This window comes from Sinohyriopsis cumingii, chromosome 17, assembly GCF_028554795.1.
Source record: "Sinohyriopsis cumingii isolate HCF-2022 chromosome 17, ASM2855479v2, whole genome shotgun sequence".
NCBI lineage: Eukaryota > Metazoa > Mollusca > Bivalvia > Unionida > Unionidae > Sinohyriopsis > Sinohyriopsis cumingii.
In genome coordinates, this window is record NC_142977.1 from 61,908,452 (window position 1) to 61,924,268 (window position 15,817).

At 36.8% G+C, this 15,817-nt stretch overlaps 1 protein-coding gene across 1 annotated transcript in view; it reads left to right on the top strand.

Annotated features, from left to right (window-relative positions):
* The window catches only part of LOC149779078 (ral guanine nucleotide dissociation stimulator-like 1), a 78,831-nt gene that overhangs the window by 34,874 nt on the left and 28,140 nt on the right, over positions 1 to 15,817 (top strand). The window contains exons 9-11 of the mRNA XM_089939630.1: positions 2,420 to 2,504; positions 8,163 to 8,252; positions 13,584 to 13,825. Of these exons, the coding sequence (XP_089795756.1) occupies positions 2,420 to 2,504; positions 8,163 to 8,252; positions 13,584 to 13,825 (417 nt within the window). The remainder of the gene's footprint in view (positions 1 to 2,419; positions 2,505 to 8,162; positions 8,253 to 13,583; positions 13,826 to 15,817) is intronic.

Here is a 15,817-nt window from a genome sequence, read left to right on the forward strand (position 1 = left end):
AGGTCTTATCAGAATACATCTCTATACCAGATCTGTTTAAAATTCACCAATTTGTAGCAAAGTTATCTTGTGGAAACCAAATTGTTGATGGAAAGACAGACATACAAATAGCTCTCTGTCAGGACAGCATGAATACCATAGGACCCCACAGACTTTTTGAAGAAGAGTTCTGACATATGACAGGATAACAGATTTGATTCTCACACAGTGACTAAAAATCTTTTTGTGCCTTCATCAGCATTATTATACCCACCTTTATGAAGTGTTACAGTTATGTCTGTCATGGTGTGGAGTGGCTGAGTGGTCCAAAGTGCTCATTGTACCAGATCACTGCCATCTCACCTCTGTCTGCGTGGGTTTGAGTCTCAGGCTCGGCTAACATGGGTACGTGAGAAAGCTTGCCAGTAGCTTCTCGTGGGCTGGTGTTTGTTCCCAGGGTTTTCCACGGTTCATTCTCCAGCACTTAAACTGGCCGCCATGTATAGCCTATCTTGTGCTGAAAAATGACGTTAAACCCTACAACAACTGCAACAAATAATATTTATGGATTCCAGGAAATTGAATTTGCATTCACAATGAATCACACTTTACCTTCTTTCCAGACATGTCTTAAGACATTTCTGGCTTGTCATGGTTACCATAAAATCTTAGCACAAGATTTACATGCGTCATTGTTATTCTGTATTTTTTGTGTTGATGGTTTGTTGATTCATTCATTGCTGGGTTTCGTTATACTTTTTTCCCATTCTTTTAAATGCACACCATAAGGCAGATCATATTTTGCTACAATGTAGTCTGTCAGTTCATCAGTCTGTTACCAATTTTGTTTCCACACAAAACTTCAGGTTATCAAAAATCAACTTTTACCAAACTTTACAGCTGGCTTGTACTTGAAATCAGATTCCTATCATCGTTGAATAAAAAGAATAAAGATGAAGGTCATTAGGATACAGAAATACAATGATTTCTGCATAATAACTCAAGTTATGCACTATGTGCAGTTAAAATATTTATGGATGACTTGCATTTGGGAAAGGAAGAAACCTGTTTCTTGATGAATTCATTTAATTGCAGGAAAAACTTGAAATTTCATCAGGTTAACCAGTTTTATTCTGGATCAACAAGTTAGTGAAATTGAAATGACCATTTAGTTGATTGATAATTCTCGAATTGATTTTATTTTGTTTGACATTCAGTTTCACATCTTTCCTGCTCTGTCAGAATGTGATTAGTGTGAAAATACCCTGGTTTTGACAAGAAATAACATGGACAAATGGATCAGGTATTGATAGATTATTGCTAGGTCAGCAGAAACTGTCAATCTGTTTCAAAACTTTCAATCCATTCCCATCAAATTATATTTCATTAGAGTTCATGATATTGTGACTCTAATGTAATCTTTGGTGCCTGTTGAATGTTTAGTGAAAAAAATATTGTTGCTGATCAAGAAACTAGAAAGATATAATAAATGAAACATCTCAGCTTGAAGAAAATTGAAGATACTGAATGTAAGAAGGACTAGTTCATTCTTTATAATCTTTCTGAATATACAGCTCTCCATCATTATAACAACCTCCATTATGACATGGTTCCTTTTCTAAAGGGCATGCAGGGTTATGGATCTTCTAGTAAAATTAATATGTATCATGTGCTTCCTTATAAGAGGGTTCCACTATAATGCTCCTCATTACAACACTTCATTTCATAAGACAATTAGGATCATGGATTGTCTTTAAAAGGTAGTAAATTTATTCATGCACCTCATTGTAAAGGTTGTCTCACTATAAGGCCTATCATTTCAACACTTTCGTTTATAAAGCAAGTATCATCATGGATTCCATTTCATTAATTGGTAGTAACATTATATGTATCATGTACCTGATTGTAAGGTTGTCTCACTATAAAGCCCATCATTACAACACTGTTCCTTTTATAAGGCAGTTATGATCATGGATTGCAATTAGGTAAGTACTTTGTTATTAGACATTCTCAGTATAAGGCACATCATTGCAACACTGTTCCTTTTATAAGCAGTCATAGTCATGGATTCCATTTCATTAAGTGGTAGTAAAATTATGTTATCATGTACTTGGTTATAAACAGACATTTTCGCCATTATACGCCATGGTTCATATATAATATAATATGATATAATATAATATAATATATCATATCATACCATGTCATATTATATCATATCATATATCATATCATATATCATATCATATCATATCATATCATATCATATCATATCTCATCTCGTCTCAAAGGGATTGCTGTATTTGTACCAAATGTAATGTAGTAAAATACATGTAAATACAGTCAGATGTGACTTGATAATCCACATATTTCTAGATGTTATTTTAGTGCCCATTATTTCTATCAAGATTAAGTAATCATATTTTATACCCTATTTCAGAGAAAGTCTTGACTTGTTTGAAGAGTTGTCAGGAATTTTTTCAAATGAAAACAATCAAATGGTGTCCAGAAACCTTTTAATGAAGGTGAGAAATTCTTCCCTATTGCACTTTCTTTTCAGTTTTAAAATGTAAGTATAATATAATATAATATAATATAATATAATATAATATAATATAATATAATATAATATAATATAGTATAATATAATATAACGAGTATAATGAATGTAACTTGGCTCAAAAATGGATAATGAAATTGTGGGGTTGGGATAAGGTGGTAATACCATACTTAATAAAACAGACTTGTTGCTTATATTACTGATGGAAAAGTATGTGTTGCTGTGCATTTTATTATTTTAATTTCTCTTTCAAACACATTATGTTAGTGATATTAGCCTGCTACATCAGGAATCTGACCCCTCTTCTGTCTATCTCATGTTGACAAAGGGCAATAACTTTTGCCTATTATTTATCCTTGCCACTGCCAGATGTCGCTATCTTTCTAGCTTCACTGCTCTACTGATAACATCATGCATATTACCTTCAACAATCCGCATGCCATCTTAGTGTTAAATTGGATCATCCAACTTTCATTATGCAATTATTGTGTTGGACAATCATTCTTCTACAGGTTGTGTACATTATTTTTAGAATTTCTTACAAATTTGAGTGACTTTGTCACCCTTTTGGACTTAACTTATTTAAGACCATGTGTCAACATGCTATCATTGAACTTGTAAACTCTATTAGTAATGGGCATGGTATTAATAACAGAAAGTCTGGGCTACAGTATTAGTGAATTAGTAGCATGCTGAATTACTAATTTATGCTTTGTTTTCTCTTCTTGTGCCATTTCCATAGAAATGTCAACCAAATGCATGAAATGCAAAGTTCAAAGCAGCAGTCCAGAAGGCATCATAGGGATGGAAAGATGGAATAAGTCAAGGAATAAGAAGTTGATATCCTCAGTGTACATCCAAAAACAACCTACATTTTGGGTCAAGGTCCTCTCCCCCTCCAATTTTAGGCAGTCCAGCAAACATAAGTCCCCCCACATTTCCATGTATGGCCTTCGGACTTGTAAGTCCAGATGCATATGGTTTGTACTGGATCCATTGGATCCATTTCCATGACATGACAGAGCTAGTCCGGAATGTGGTCACTACATTTTGATGTTAGATTTAAAGTCCAGCGTATTGACTGCTTCACCCTGCTGCAACCTGATACGACATGATACATGTCTGGGTCCACATCACTCAAGTCTTATCATACCCTAGCTTTACAGATGACCCCGCTCAACTCACACAGGCATTTCGAAGTAATCAGCCCCCATCTGGAGGGAAGATAAGGAGGCCGGGTACAAGGGATCTTTTCAGTCAAATGTGCCATATAGATCCTAGCTGAATGCCAGGAGACAACATTCCTTAGAATGATTTGGTGATCAAGGTCATTTCAGAGTGGCTTTGGATTTAATTTGTCAAACCCCCTCCCCTTTCTGCTTCTTCCCTCATCATGGACGAACTGTCAGATCAGGAAAATGATATCTTTCAACAACAGGAGATATGGTCACTTATAAAAAAAAACAAGCAGTGGTGATTGTGCAACAACCACAATTGCTGGGGTTTTATTTAAGGTTGTTTCTTATTTGGAAGGTGAATGGCAAGTTGAGGCCAGTCACTGATCTGAACCAATTCATTTTGCCACCAAAATTCAGAATGGACATGGCGAGATGAATCCATCTTTCCATCTTAGTCTTAATCTGACCATCGCATATTTTGACATCTCTATCCACTCCGCAAGTTGGAAATTTCTTGGTTTAGCTTACCACTACATGGTTTATCAGTTTAAAGTCCTACCCTTTGGCTTCAACATCATCCCTTGAGTTTTTACCAAGGTTTTGGCTTGCATCATTACCCTGTTTCAATCAGCTTCATCTACAATTATAGTAGCTTACCTGGATGACATCCTCTTGAAGCATATGGTAAATTCTGCTCCAAAGCACAAGCGATCTTCTCTCACTTTTAGATCATCTAGGATTACTAGTGAACTGGAAAAATTCTAACCTCCATCCATCCCATCTTCTTGTCCATCTAGATATGGAGTTTATTGCCAGCCTGAATCTGGTATGGCATCCAAGTAATCAGGCTCATCAAGCTCATCGAGTCCATTTCCAACAAGACTTGGATTTCAGTGAGAGAGTTCTTGCAACTCCTTGGTTTGTACAATGCAGTGATGTACTTGATCCTGCTCCACCATCTTTTTTATGCACCCCTTACAAATGATGTTGCTGGAACAATGGTGCCCCTTTTCAAGTCCCGTCGATCATACAGTTATAATGATACCTGAGCTCATTCCTGTGTAGGTGGTGCAACAGAGGTTGGCAGACCATGGGGATCCCACTGGAGAAGCCCCAGGTGGAAATAATGGTATGTACTGACACCAGCACATCTGGTTGGGGTGTCTGCTTGTTGCATAACTTTTCTACCATCATTGGCATGTGGGAGCTGGGGCAGTGACCTCTCCATATTAACATTTTATAAATGAAGGCTGTCATCAATCCTTTCACTTCTGGCAGGATCCTCATTATGCCCAACAACTCAGTGGTGGTAACCTACCTCCTCTAATGGGGGTGGGGAGAGGCACCAAATCACCTGAGGTGTGCACGTTGGGGGAATCCAATGGTTCATCCTTCTGTGATAAGGTGGAATCACAAGTTTCCCACCTTTTTCTTGACACTTCCAGACTGAGAAGCTTGGGCTGAGGATGCTATGTCAATCAGTTGAGAGGGGTTGTGGGGACTTCCCTCCCCTTCCACGGTCTTGGTACCAGAAATAATCCAGAGGTTATGGGGTCAGAAATGCAAGATGATTATGATGGCCCATCTTACATGGGACAAGTCCTGGGTTACGGATCTACTCATTCTAGTGATAGATCTGCCCAGGAAGATTCTGGCTCAAGCCAAGATGGTCATGTCTGTTCCATCCCTGCCTGGATCATCTTCTGCTCCATGGTTAGCTCTTGTCTGGACAACCATGTGAGACAATCAGTTTAAAACTTCATTTGTGGAGAGAGTCTGAGAGCAAGAATGCTCTCCACTCTGAAGGCTTACAAGGGTCAGGAACTGGTTCCATGTCAATAACATTTTTCCGCTGAGTGTCTCAATCCTTCAACTGGATGCCTCTTTTTTCGCTGTCACTTCCAGATGAACCAGTTGGTCCCATTTGCTATCATGTTTTTGCTTCGTGATATCCGACACATTCCAGCATCATGGTAGGCATGATATTGGGCACGATAAAGATTTATTTCATCTTTTGCCAATTTTTATCACAATTGACCAAAAATCCTTCATTGTTTCCAAAATGGAATCTGTCCTAGGTTTAAACATGGTTAAGTTCAAATAAATTCAAGCCTTTAGCCTTCATTTCATCTGAAGTTACTATCATACAAAATGTGTTTCATGATAGCTTTAGCTTCAGCATGCAGGGTGAACGAGCTACATGCCCTTTCCATCAACATGATCTATCTTCAGTTCAGATTGGATGGTTAGGTGGTCCTATTGACACAACCAGGCTTTGGTAATCAAAGAGTCATCATTCACTTCCTTTCTTCTTTAGATAGGTCAAGAGCAGTGGCCATGCAAGATCCTGTTTGCGCACTCAAGCACTGCTTGAAACACAGAGAGACAAGTTGTGGCACTGGCTAATGCCACTTTCTTTCAGTGAAAACCAGGAAACAGGATATCTGCTCTCAAGCCCTTGCTTCATGGTTGAAGTGGGTAAATTGCCGTGCCTAATCAGCGACCTCACAAGATGCGAGTCGCCTCTTGAAGATTACTGCTCATTTGAGTGATCTCTGTGAGCCTCATGTTAAAATGTAATGCTTCTGTCCAAGTTACAATGAAAGCTATTAGCTGGCATGCAATGTCAACCTTCTTGAATTTTGATCTTGGAGATTTAGCTTTGTAGAGGCAAATCTTGAATCTGGAACTCCACTGGTGGCAGCCCAGATGGCCACCTGACTCACTGAAAACATTCAACAATCAACACAGCCTGTCAGTTTCAATGGATTTGCCAGTGAAATTTTGTAGGTAAGAAGATTTCAGTAATTATCTTCTTACACATATGGAGGGATCAAAGATCAAGTGACCCTGGGCTGTGATGCTTATGTAATTAGGAGAATGGGATATTGTTCGCATGGGGAATCCAGACATCATTCCCTGGAACGATACCGAAGGTAGAGGTCAGATGCTCAGCATTCCCTTCTCCTATTACCAAAAAAACCTGTCCAAGTACCCTATCATTTGAGCCTTCTCCTTAGTATATTGCTGAATTGAAAAAACTAGTTACACCTAGTGCTGGCAAAGGGAGGTAATGGGCAAGAGTTATATTTCATTGGCGGTCTGAGATGGGCAGAAAAAGATGATTTTTGTCTTTAAGTAAAGTTGGATTTGTAAGATAGCAGGCTGAAATCCCTAACATAATGTGTTTGGTTTATTATTCTTGTAGAAACAATATACTTAAAAAATTTGCTTTTTTTAACATTTGAAAAATTTCATTTAATTAATGATTTTGAATCGAAAAACCTTTATGTCTTTGTTTGACAAGACATAAGCGCATAAGCTAATTAACTAATTTTGTGGAATTAATAATTTTAAAAAAATGCAAACTTTTAAATTAATTAAGTAAACACCAAGACAGAAATATATTTTTTATCACTAGTAATTCAAATAAAAAAGAAAACTTAAAGTAAGAAACATTTCAAAGGGGGAAAAGCTGGGTCTATCAATGCAAAGATTTTCATACACAATCCATCCCCTCTCTGAATGATGTTAAATAACCAAATACAATACAGATTTACATTACCTTTTATAATAAGTGCTTTGCCAGGGTCTCTCTTCATGATCTAAAATAACCAAGGTCAATACCAGTTTGCTTAACTTTATGAGGGCATTGCTATGGCCTCTCTGCATGATGTTGGATAACTAGGTTCAGTATGGATTTACTTTTCATAGCAAGTGCTTTGCCAGGAGGAGCTTGCCAGTAGCTTCTCATGGGTCAGTGGTTCTTTCCGGGGTTTTCCCGGGTTCTTCCTCCACATTAATACTGGCCGCCATGTATAGCCTATCATGTGCTGAAAAATGTCATTAAACCCTACAACAATAACAACAACTTAGACTGAAAGAAGAAAAAATGGTTCCTTCATAATAGCTTATGAAGTATAATAAAACTATTTACCACTTGGTGGTCATATAATGTACTCTTGCATTCAGATGGGCAGAGTTGGGGATTTTAAGTTGTAGAACAGACACTGCTTTGTAAGACTTTCAGTCATTTAATACAATTGATGCCTCATTTTGCAACAAGGGAAATGACCAGTGCAGAACAATTCCACAATTTTGTTTAATTACCCTAATGCATGACAGCAATCAAAGTTGGTACTACAAAGAAGATAAAAACATGTATTGTTTGTTTGCTTACTTAACATTGATATTGAATACACAGAATGTTTTGCCATTAGATTTATTTATATGATGGTAATATGTTTTGCTGCATGTGAGAAGATCATAAAATGTCTTCTTTGTATGGCCACGACATCAAGCATTTAAAAAGGAGGTACATTGACTGTCTGCTTTTTGTAGGACCAGATTAGTTGCTTCCTTTCTAATTCTTAGTTGCTACCTTTCTAAGTGGACAATGTAAAACATAATTCATGCATGTTTAACTGTGCTTTTTTCAATTTCAGGAAGCAACTGCAAAGTTCCCCGAAGTTGATTCAAGTAACAAGATCTTGCGTAGAAGAAACATTCAGAAACGACAATCATGGATTGAACATGTGAGCTTGTTAAAACAGATATTTTTGTTATGAAGCTAAATTAATATTTTCCTTTGAATCTGATTCATACCATCCTATTAAAAATGCTGGAGTATTTTGTCTTTTGGGTGAATGGGTATGTTTTTAGACAACAAGCAGTACAGTTTTTCCTTAGATTAAAAAAAAATGATAAGTATAAAATTGGAATCATGACATTAGGGTACTCTGTTTCCATTAATTTTCATTGTCTGCTAATTTTCTTTGATTTTGTCTTTACAACAAGCCATGAATTAAAAAAAAAAACATATTCCTTCTCAGCAACCCATTCCCCAACTCACAAATTTTATATATGGAATTCTAAAGTGACCCTTTTGTGGTTGTTTGATCATGATCTTTCCCAGTTGTTTAAACACCCATAGCCTCAAAGCACAAGACAAATAGAGATAAGCCAAATTATGTCTTGGACTTACTAGAAGCTTATAATTGAATGATTGCCACAGGGTTTGCGTGATAGTCATTAGATCAGTTCCTCACGACATGTGCTTTTTATACACTCACCATACCGTGTCATAGTATGATATTGTCTGGCCATCCATCAATCTGTTGCACATTTGGTTTCTGCACTATAACTTTGTTCTCCAGCATCTAGAGTTACCAAACTTTGTTGTCGAGCATCTAGAGTTACCAAAATGTTTGGGATGGCTTACACTTGAGATAAGGAAGAACCCAATATATTTTTGGCTGAGAAGCTGAAAGGTCAAGGTGAAAGAAGAAAACTTGTTTCCCCAAAATAACTGGAAGAAAGTTATTGACCTTGGGGTATAAAATGGCCAAAGGTCAAGTTCACTGAACAAACGAAGAGAAATGGTTTCTGCACAATTGTATAAACTTGACGTTGTATACAAAACCTCAAACAAACGTTGTGCATGGCTTGCAATTAGGGTAAGGAAGAAGTCTATTAATTTTAGAGTCAAAATGACCAAAGTTAAGGCCATCTTACTGCAAGATGAAACATGGTTTCTACACAAAAATTGTATGTATCGACTCAAGAGAACTATTAAACATGCGGCATGCATGTAATATGATATTCACAGTACTCAATTTAATTTTACAGTGATGTGCCAGAATTGATGCAACATCTGCTGACTTACAAGTGTACTTCACCAACTAACTAATCAATAAGATATTCATTTGTTTTATGTATATCTTTGTCTGAAACATAAAGGTTTTGTGTGTAGACAAATGTTTTCCTATGAATGCACCTGTAAAAAGAGGATGGTCTGCTCTTGAAAGATCTTTAATGTTACATTGTATCAATTCTGTGAACTGGGTAATGACAGAATGGTTATGGAATTTTATAAGAGAGATAGTCTGAGAAATCTTTCCAAAAATTCATTGTTCTTAAGTCAATCATTTCATATCTCATGCACAAACTTGAACAACAGGGAATTACAAATCCATATTACTGAAAACCTTTGGAAAGTGCTATACTTTATGAGTTGTTATGTTTAATTTTTCACATTAAGTATTCATGACGTTGACACAGTTGGCTTGAGTTACATCATTTGTGACAGGTCATTATATTGTGTACTTGTTAAAAATGAGGATGACATCTGGCTTGTATTATCATTTTCCAGCACTTGTATATGGATTTGGTCAAATTCAAATGTACTGTTGGACTTGCCCAGAAATGCCCAGTAGTTAAGCGTTAAATATTTTGAAGGCTGCAATTAATCTAGGTGTCAATTAATAGGTCATTTTGATAAATAGTGGAGTGGCAGAAAATACTTTGTTGGTGAAATTAAGATGTAATTTTCTAAAGAAAACAAAACATTTTTATTAATAAAAGTTTTGGGAGAACACTGGTGAAGCCGGAATGGATAACACTAAAACTGAAACCACAGCAAATCTGGAACTGAAAATGACACATTTTCTGGTACATTTAATGATTAAGCATGGGGCAGTTTTTTTTCTTGTTATAAATTCTTGGACCTGCTTTGAATTCTTTTAATATTAAATTTCACAACTATCTGACCACCATGTTTTCCGGACTACCTCGTTTTTGTCACCATTACTCTTTAGAAGAAAAATTTAAGAAGTCCAGAGGCAAGCACCTCAGGAACTGCTCCTCCAGTTTACTGCTCAACCAACACAAGTGCTTTGAAACAATCAGCCCCCGCCACTGCAGAGGGATGATAAGTGGACTATGGCATGGGATCTTTTCAGTCAGATGTGCCATATAGATCCCAGACCAATGCCAGGAGATAAGTCTAACTGAACTAGGAGGCTACCACACAGAGGCAGTGGTAAACCAAGTTTCTCTGCCTTCAAAACTCCTAACTATGAACTTTGACTTACCCTCCACATCGCCTGCAGACAGCCTACCTGTGGGCCACTGCTTCCTGCAATTTCAGGTTCACTGGATCACCCTGTTCCTTCAGAACAATTAGGTATCCAGGTCATTGTGGAGAGGCTTTGGATTTCATTTAGCCAACCCCTTCCCCATTCCTCCTCTCCCTTCTTCATGGACATACCATCAAATTGGGAGAAGGATGCTTTTCTGCGACAGGAGATACTGTCCCTCATTGGAAAACAGGCAGTGGAGTTTGTGCAAAAGTGATGAGTTGGCAGGGTTTTATTCTGGCTGTTTCGTATTTGGGAGGCAAACAGTAAGTTGAGGCCAATCATTGACCTGAGTATTAATGGCCAGCTCAGTTTCTTCTTTAGGAGAACTATTACTACTGCCTCACAAAATCCAGCCCTCCCAGTCTAAAATGTTTTTGGCCAACTCATTATCAATTGCTCATAAAGAGTTGCAGATCCAACATTTCTTTTTCATGTTTCCCTCTACCCCAGAAGAATGGGCCATACCTGCTTTATTTAATCAGCTGTGAGGTGATAAGGGCATACAAATTTCCTGTCATTTTTTATTATAAATATAATTGGGAAATGAGGAGCACAGACTGCAGTTATTGCTCTTATTGCCCTATTAAGATGAAATATCCATGATCAGTGATCTCGATTTAGCAACAGACATACCGAGACAAGACATAGAGGTCTCCACTCTGCTTATCTATGTCCAGAGAACTCCTCGCTTTTTTCAGGGATGCCCTGTTTGAAAAGGAGTATGGAGTTTCAGTGATGTAGAGGATTGCAACAGCTGAAGATTCTCTGCTTTGCGGACATACAAGTGGAGATCGGGTGTTGTCAGTGACTGGTGTTACATCAGTGACATCACACCACTCTCAACACCCATTTTTCTGTGGCGAAGTTCTTTTTTCTTTCTCCTGAAGACAAGGAGTTAGCCATTATCACAATCAAGGGATACAGTAACATAATCTCAGACATGTTCATATTTCATGGAAGAGATAATTTTGACCTCAAAATGGTAATCTCCAAATTTTGTCCAATTTTGACATACTCACATCATTCCCCATCAGAATCTCTGTTAAGTTTTGACACAACCAGATTCACATAAGCTTGAGCCATCATCTTTCCCCTTCACTGAAGCAGTATTGTACATGACTTTCTATTTATGATAAAACAAACGTCAGCATGCAGAGTGGGTGAGCTACATATGATATCCCTACATCCATTGTGATGATTCTATCATTGACACAACTTAGTATCTATTTAAGAACATCATGCTGTCACTAGTCAACCATCAAGAACTATTTGTTCCATCTCCTTCATCAGTCTGTCAAGAGAAGCAAAGCTTAAGGACCCTGTATGTACCCTCTGGTGATACCTAAGATGCATGGACATTATTCACATCAACTATAAAAGACTATTCCTACTGCTTAAGGCAGGGATGCAAGGCATAACCCCACAAGTGCAGGCCACTTGGCTAAATGGAGTTGTTAAATCTGTTTACTCTTAACTCTCACATGATTAGGTACACTAATGAACATTTCAGCTCACAAAATATGAGCAACTACCATGAGCCTGGCCTTGAATATAATGTCTCAGTTTGCAATTTCCAGTCTGTCTTCTCTAGCTTCCATTTACATGAAGTGGTCTCGAAGGAGAGAAGTGAATCTTGTTTGGTTAGTGGTTACTGCACAGACAGTGATTATTCCCCATTCATAAAAGCACAATCTTTGACCCAGGCATGGATTTGCCATGCTGGATTCAATTGGGAGACTTGTGGTGATGATAGCAATAATGAAGTGTGGAATCCCACAGGAAATCTCGTGCATATGTGTATAAACAAATTGTTGTGCTATTCTAACATTAGGAGAAGTTCATCGTTTTAGTACAGCAATCATGCTCTACTGGATGACACAGGTAGAGGTAGGATGCTCTTTTCCTCAATCTCTTACTCATTCTCCTAATGCAATGTGGTCAGGTAATTATTTGATCATGAAAGCAAATTTGTTAGTAAATTATCTTTCTCCAATGATACTCACCTGATCACATTACAAATAATTCCTCTCACCCTTTCCCATAATGTGGGCATCCTTTAAGTTTTCGCTAAAGTAATAAACAGGCATCTGGGTATAATGATGGCCACCTAAAATAGTAGAAAGGGGAGATAATCTGAATGAGTTGCTTTCCTTTGTCAATATTATGTAAAGATAGAAGGACCTAATCTTTCTGGGAGAGCTGGATTCAGAGGTAGCAGAAAGTTTTCATAATGTAATATGATCAGGTAAGTTTTGTTAGGGAAACATAATTTACTGAATAAATCTGCTTTCTCGGTATTCAGTTAATAAGCTATAATTATTGGCCTGCAATACATAATTTGGACTAATTGTCATGTAAAACTAGATAGGGATTTAAAGTGTTTGGTCCAAATTCAAGTCTTCCACTGCAGTTGCTTAAGGAGACTCCATTTGTCATAGACAAATAGACTTGTTTGATTATAGGGTATACCAGAAAATGGCTACAGTTTTGGGATTGTCCACTCTGGATCTCTTATTAAACTTTAGTCTTCACCAGTAAACTGATAAATGTATTAGTGTTTTCTTTCACAGTAAAGAAAATTAATACAAACTAATAGTTTTTAATTTAAAGCTCAAGGGAGCATTTCTTTGGGGTGTATTCTTAAGATATATAGTCCTTGATAATAATTATACATAGACTACAGAAACCTTTGGGCAAAATTTGATATTTGTTGGACAATCATCAACAATATTAATTGCCGAATAAATTAGTTGCATTGACATGAATCACCATCTGAACATTTTGATCGTCTTCAATAATTTTGGTGACTGTTAACACCACTATATAAATTAAGTACTAGGTGTCCTATTTGGGAGTCACATCGATCCCCTCATAAGAAATTTTGTTGTATTAATTCCTATTTTTAAAGTCTGTTAGGTATATTTTCTATTGCTTTTTCTCTTTCAGGGTATTGTACAGGGAACAGTACCCTATTTGGGGACTTTTCTAACAGATCTCACAATGATCGACACTGCGTTACCAGATATGACTGAGGACAACCTCATTAATTTTGACAAGAGGCGCAAGGAGTTTGAAGTGCTAGCTCAAATCAAACTGCTTCAATCAGCCTCACAGATCTATCATTTGGAAGAAGATCGGCACTTCTGGATGTGGTTTGATTCTGTACGGGTCTATGATGAAAATGAAAGGTTAGTCATTCAGCCTTTACCCACACTTACATGAAAATCAGACTTTTAATCAATTTTTAGAGAGCAAATGTTAGAGATATCTCTTCTGGACCAGAAAGTCAAGTAACAAACATTTTTAGAAAATTATAATTTAGACGTTTCTGTTGTAAAGTAGTGGCTTATTTCGTAAGGAAGGTACACACAGATAAAAGTATGAAGAGCTGATTTAGAAAAGTAAAATTGTCTAAAGAAAATAAAGATAGGAAAGGAGTCAAATGATCTACATTTGTATAAGGAGACATGTACAAGCACAGATCACCTTAGGCAGACCTACATAACTCAACCAGCCCTGGCAGTGTTACCACTATAATTGTTGCCTGTGGGTGGTAATTTCTCACTCTATATAAGACGAAATACTGTTCTGAGACAGAATTTTGTTTTCACCTGCTATGTTAATGTTTTTGAAAAGTATGTGTTCTCTGTATCAGTGGCTGTATTCAGCTGCATTATTTGAATGGTACATGTTCTGTGTATCAGGGCTGTATTCAGCTGCTTGATTTGAAAGGTACATGTTCTCTGTATCAGTGGCTGTATTCAGCTGCTTGATTTGAAAGGTATATGCTCTCTCTATCAGTGGCTGTATCCAGCTGATTGGTTTGAATAGTACATGTTCTGTGTATCAGGGGCTGTATTCAGCTGCTTCATTTGAAAGCTATATGCTCTATCAGTGGCTCTATCCAGCTGATTGGTTTGAATAGTATATGCTGTCTGTATCAGTGGCTGTATTCAGCTACTTGATTTGAAAGGTACGTTTTCTCTCCGTCAGTGGCTGTATTCAGCAAAGACAAACTGATCTGGGCTACAAGCTCATTACATAACACAACATATCTGTGTACAATGCACAGGATGATCTTTACAAGAGATGGACATTATTTATTGCATTTTACAAAAGACAAAACAGAGAGAAAAAAAGGAGAATGTTGCTTCTTGTACTGAACATTTGTATGATGTGTGTTTTGATGTGAAATTTGTTAATATTTGCATATATCCCCCCCTGCCTTTTCCTGTGTCTTATTGATAGTTTGATTATGTCCTTGTTTTCTGACTCAAATTGACTAATTGAGCCTATCTATTGCATAGCACTGTGATGGCTCCACTTCTCATTATCGTCAGCACTCTTAAGGAACATAACCCCTTTGTTTGTCTATGTACAATATTATCTATTTAGCTTAGGTTTAGGTTTTTCTGGTTTTCTTGGATGCAGGTTTTGTTATTTATTATATAAGCATACATGTTCACCTCTGATTGGGGTGTGTGGATATTGGATATTACATGTAATTTTAGGGGTAGGGTTGCTTTAAGCACCACTATCATCCTTAGTGTGAAAGATATACCCCATTCCTGCCTTTCCAGTGGCTGTACATCATTTCTCTCCCATGTTACATTAGCATAGTTCCTATCTTGAAGTTACTATATATATATATATATATATATATATATATAGCTTAGCATTTATATTACATATTAAATATATGTGCTTTTTCTGCCTAGGAATCTGGGACAACAAAGAAACGTTTACATATACATGTACATTAGTTCCCTCTTATAAGGCCCCCCATTGCAGCTGGGAAGTGGCCTTATAATGAGGGTGGCCTTTCTAGAGAGGGATGACAAATGTAAATAGTAAATACATATGAAGAAAATCACAACTACATTTAATTCTAAAACATTTAATATTTTCATTTAAAAATCACATGCATGTTGTGAAATCAGTATGAAACAATGGTTTCATCATTTTCAAAAGAATGTTATGAATAACCATTGATATAGTTTTAAAACTGTCTTTATAATAATGTTACAGATTACATCATCAGTCACCAGCAGACATTTAAATACAATGCAAATGTTCCTAAGAATTCTTGTGATTGAAAAATTTATCCAGTGTCATTTGTTCCATGCTTTCTACAGCTTTTCTTTTATCTTTTTTAAGAATGTCTTGTGTTTTCATAATTA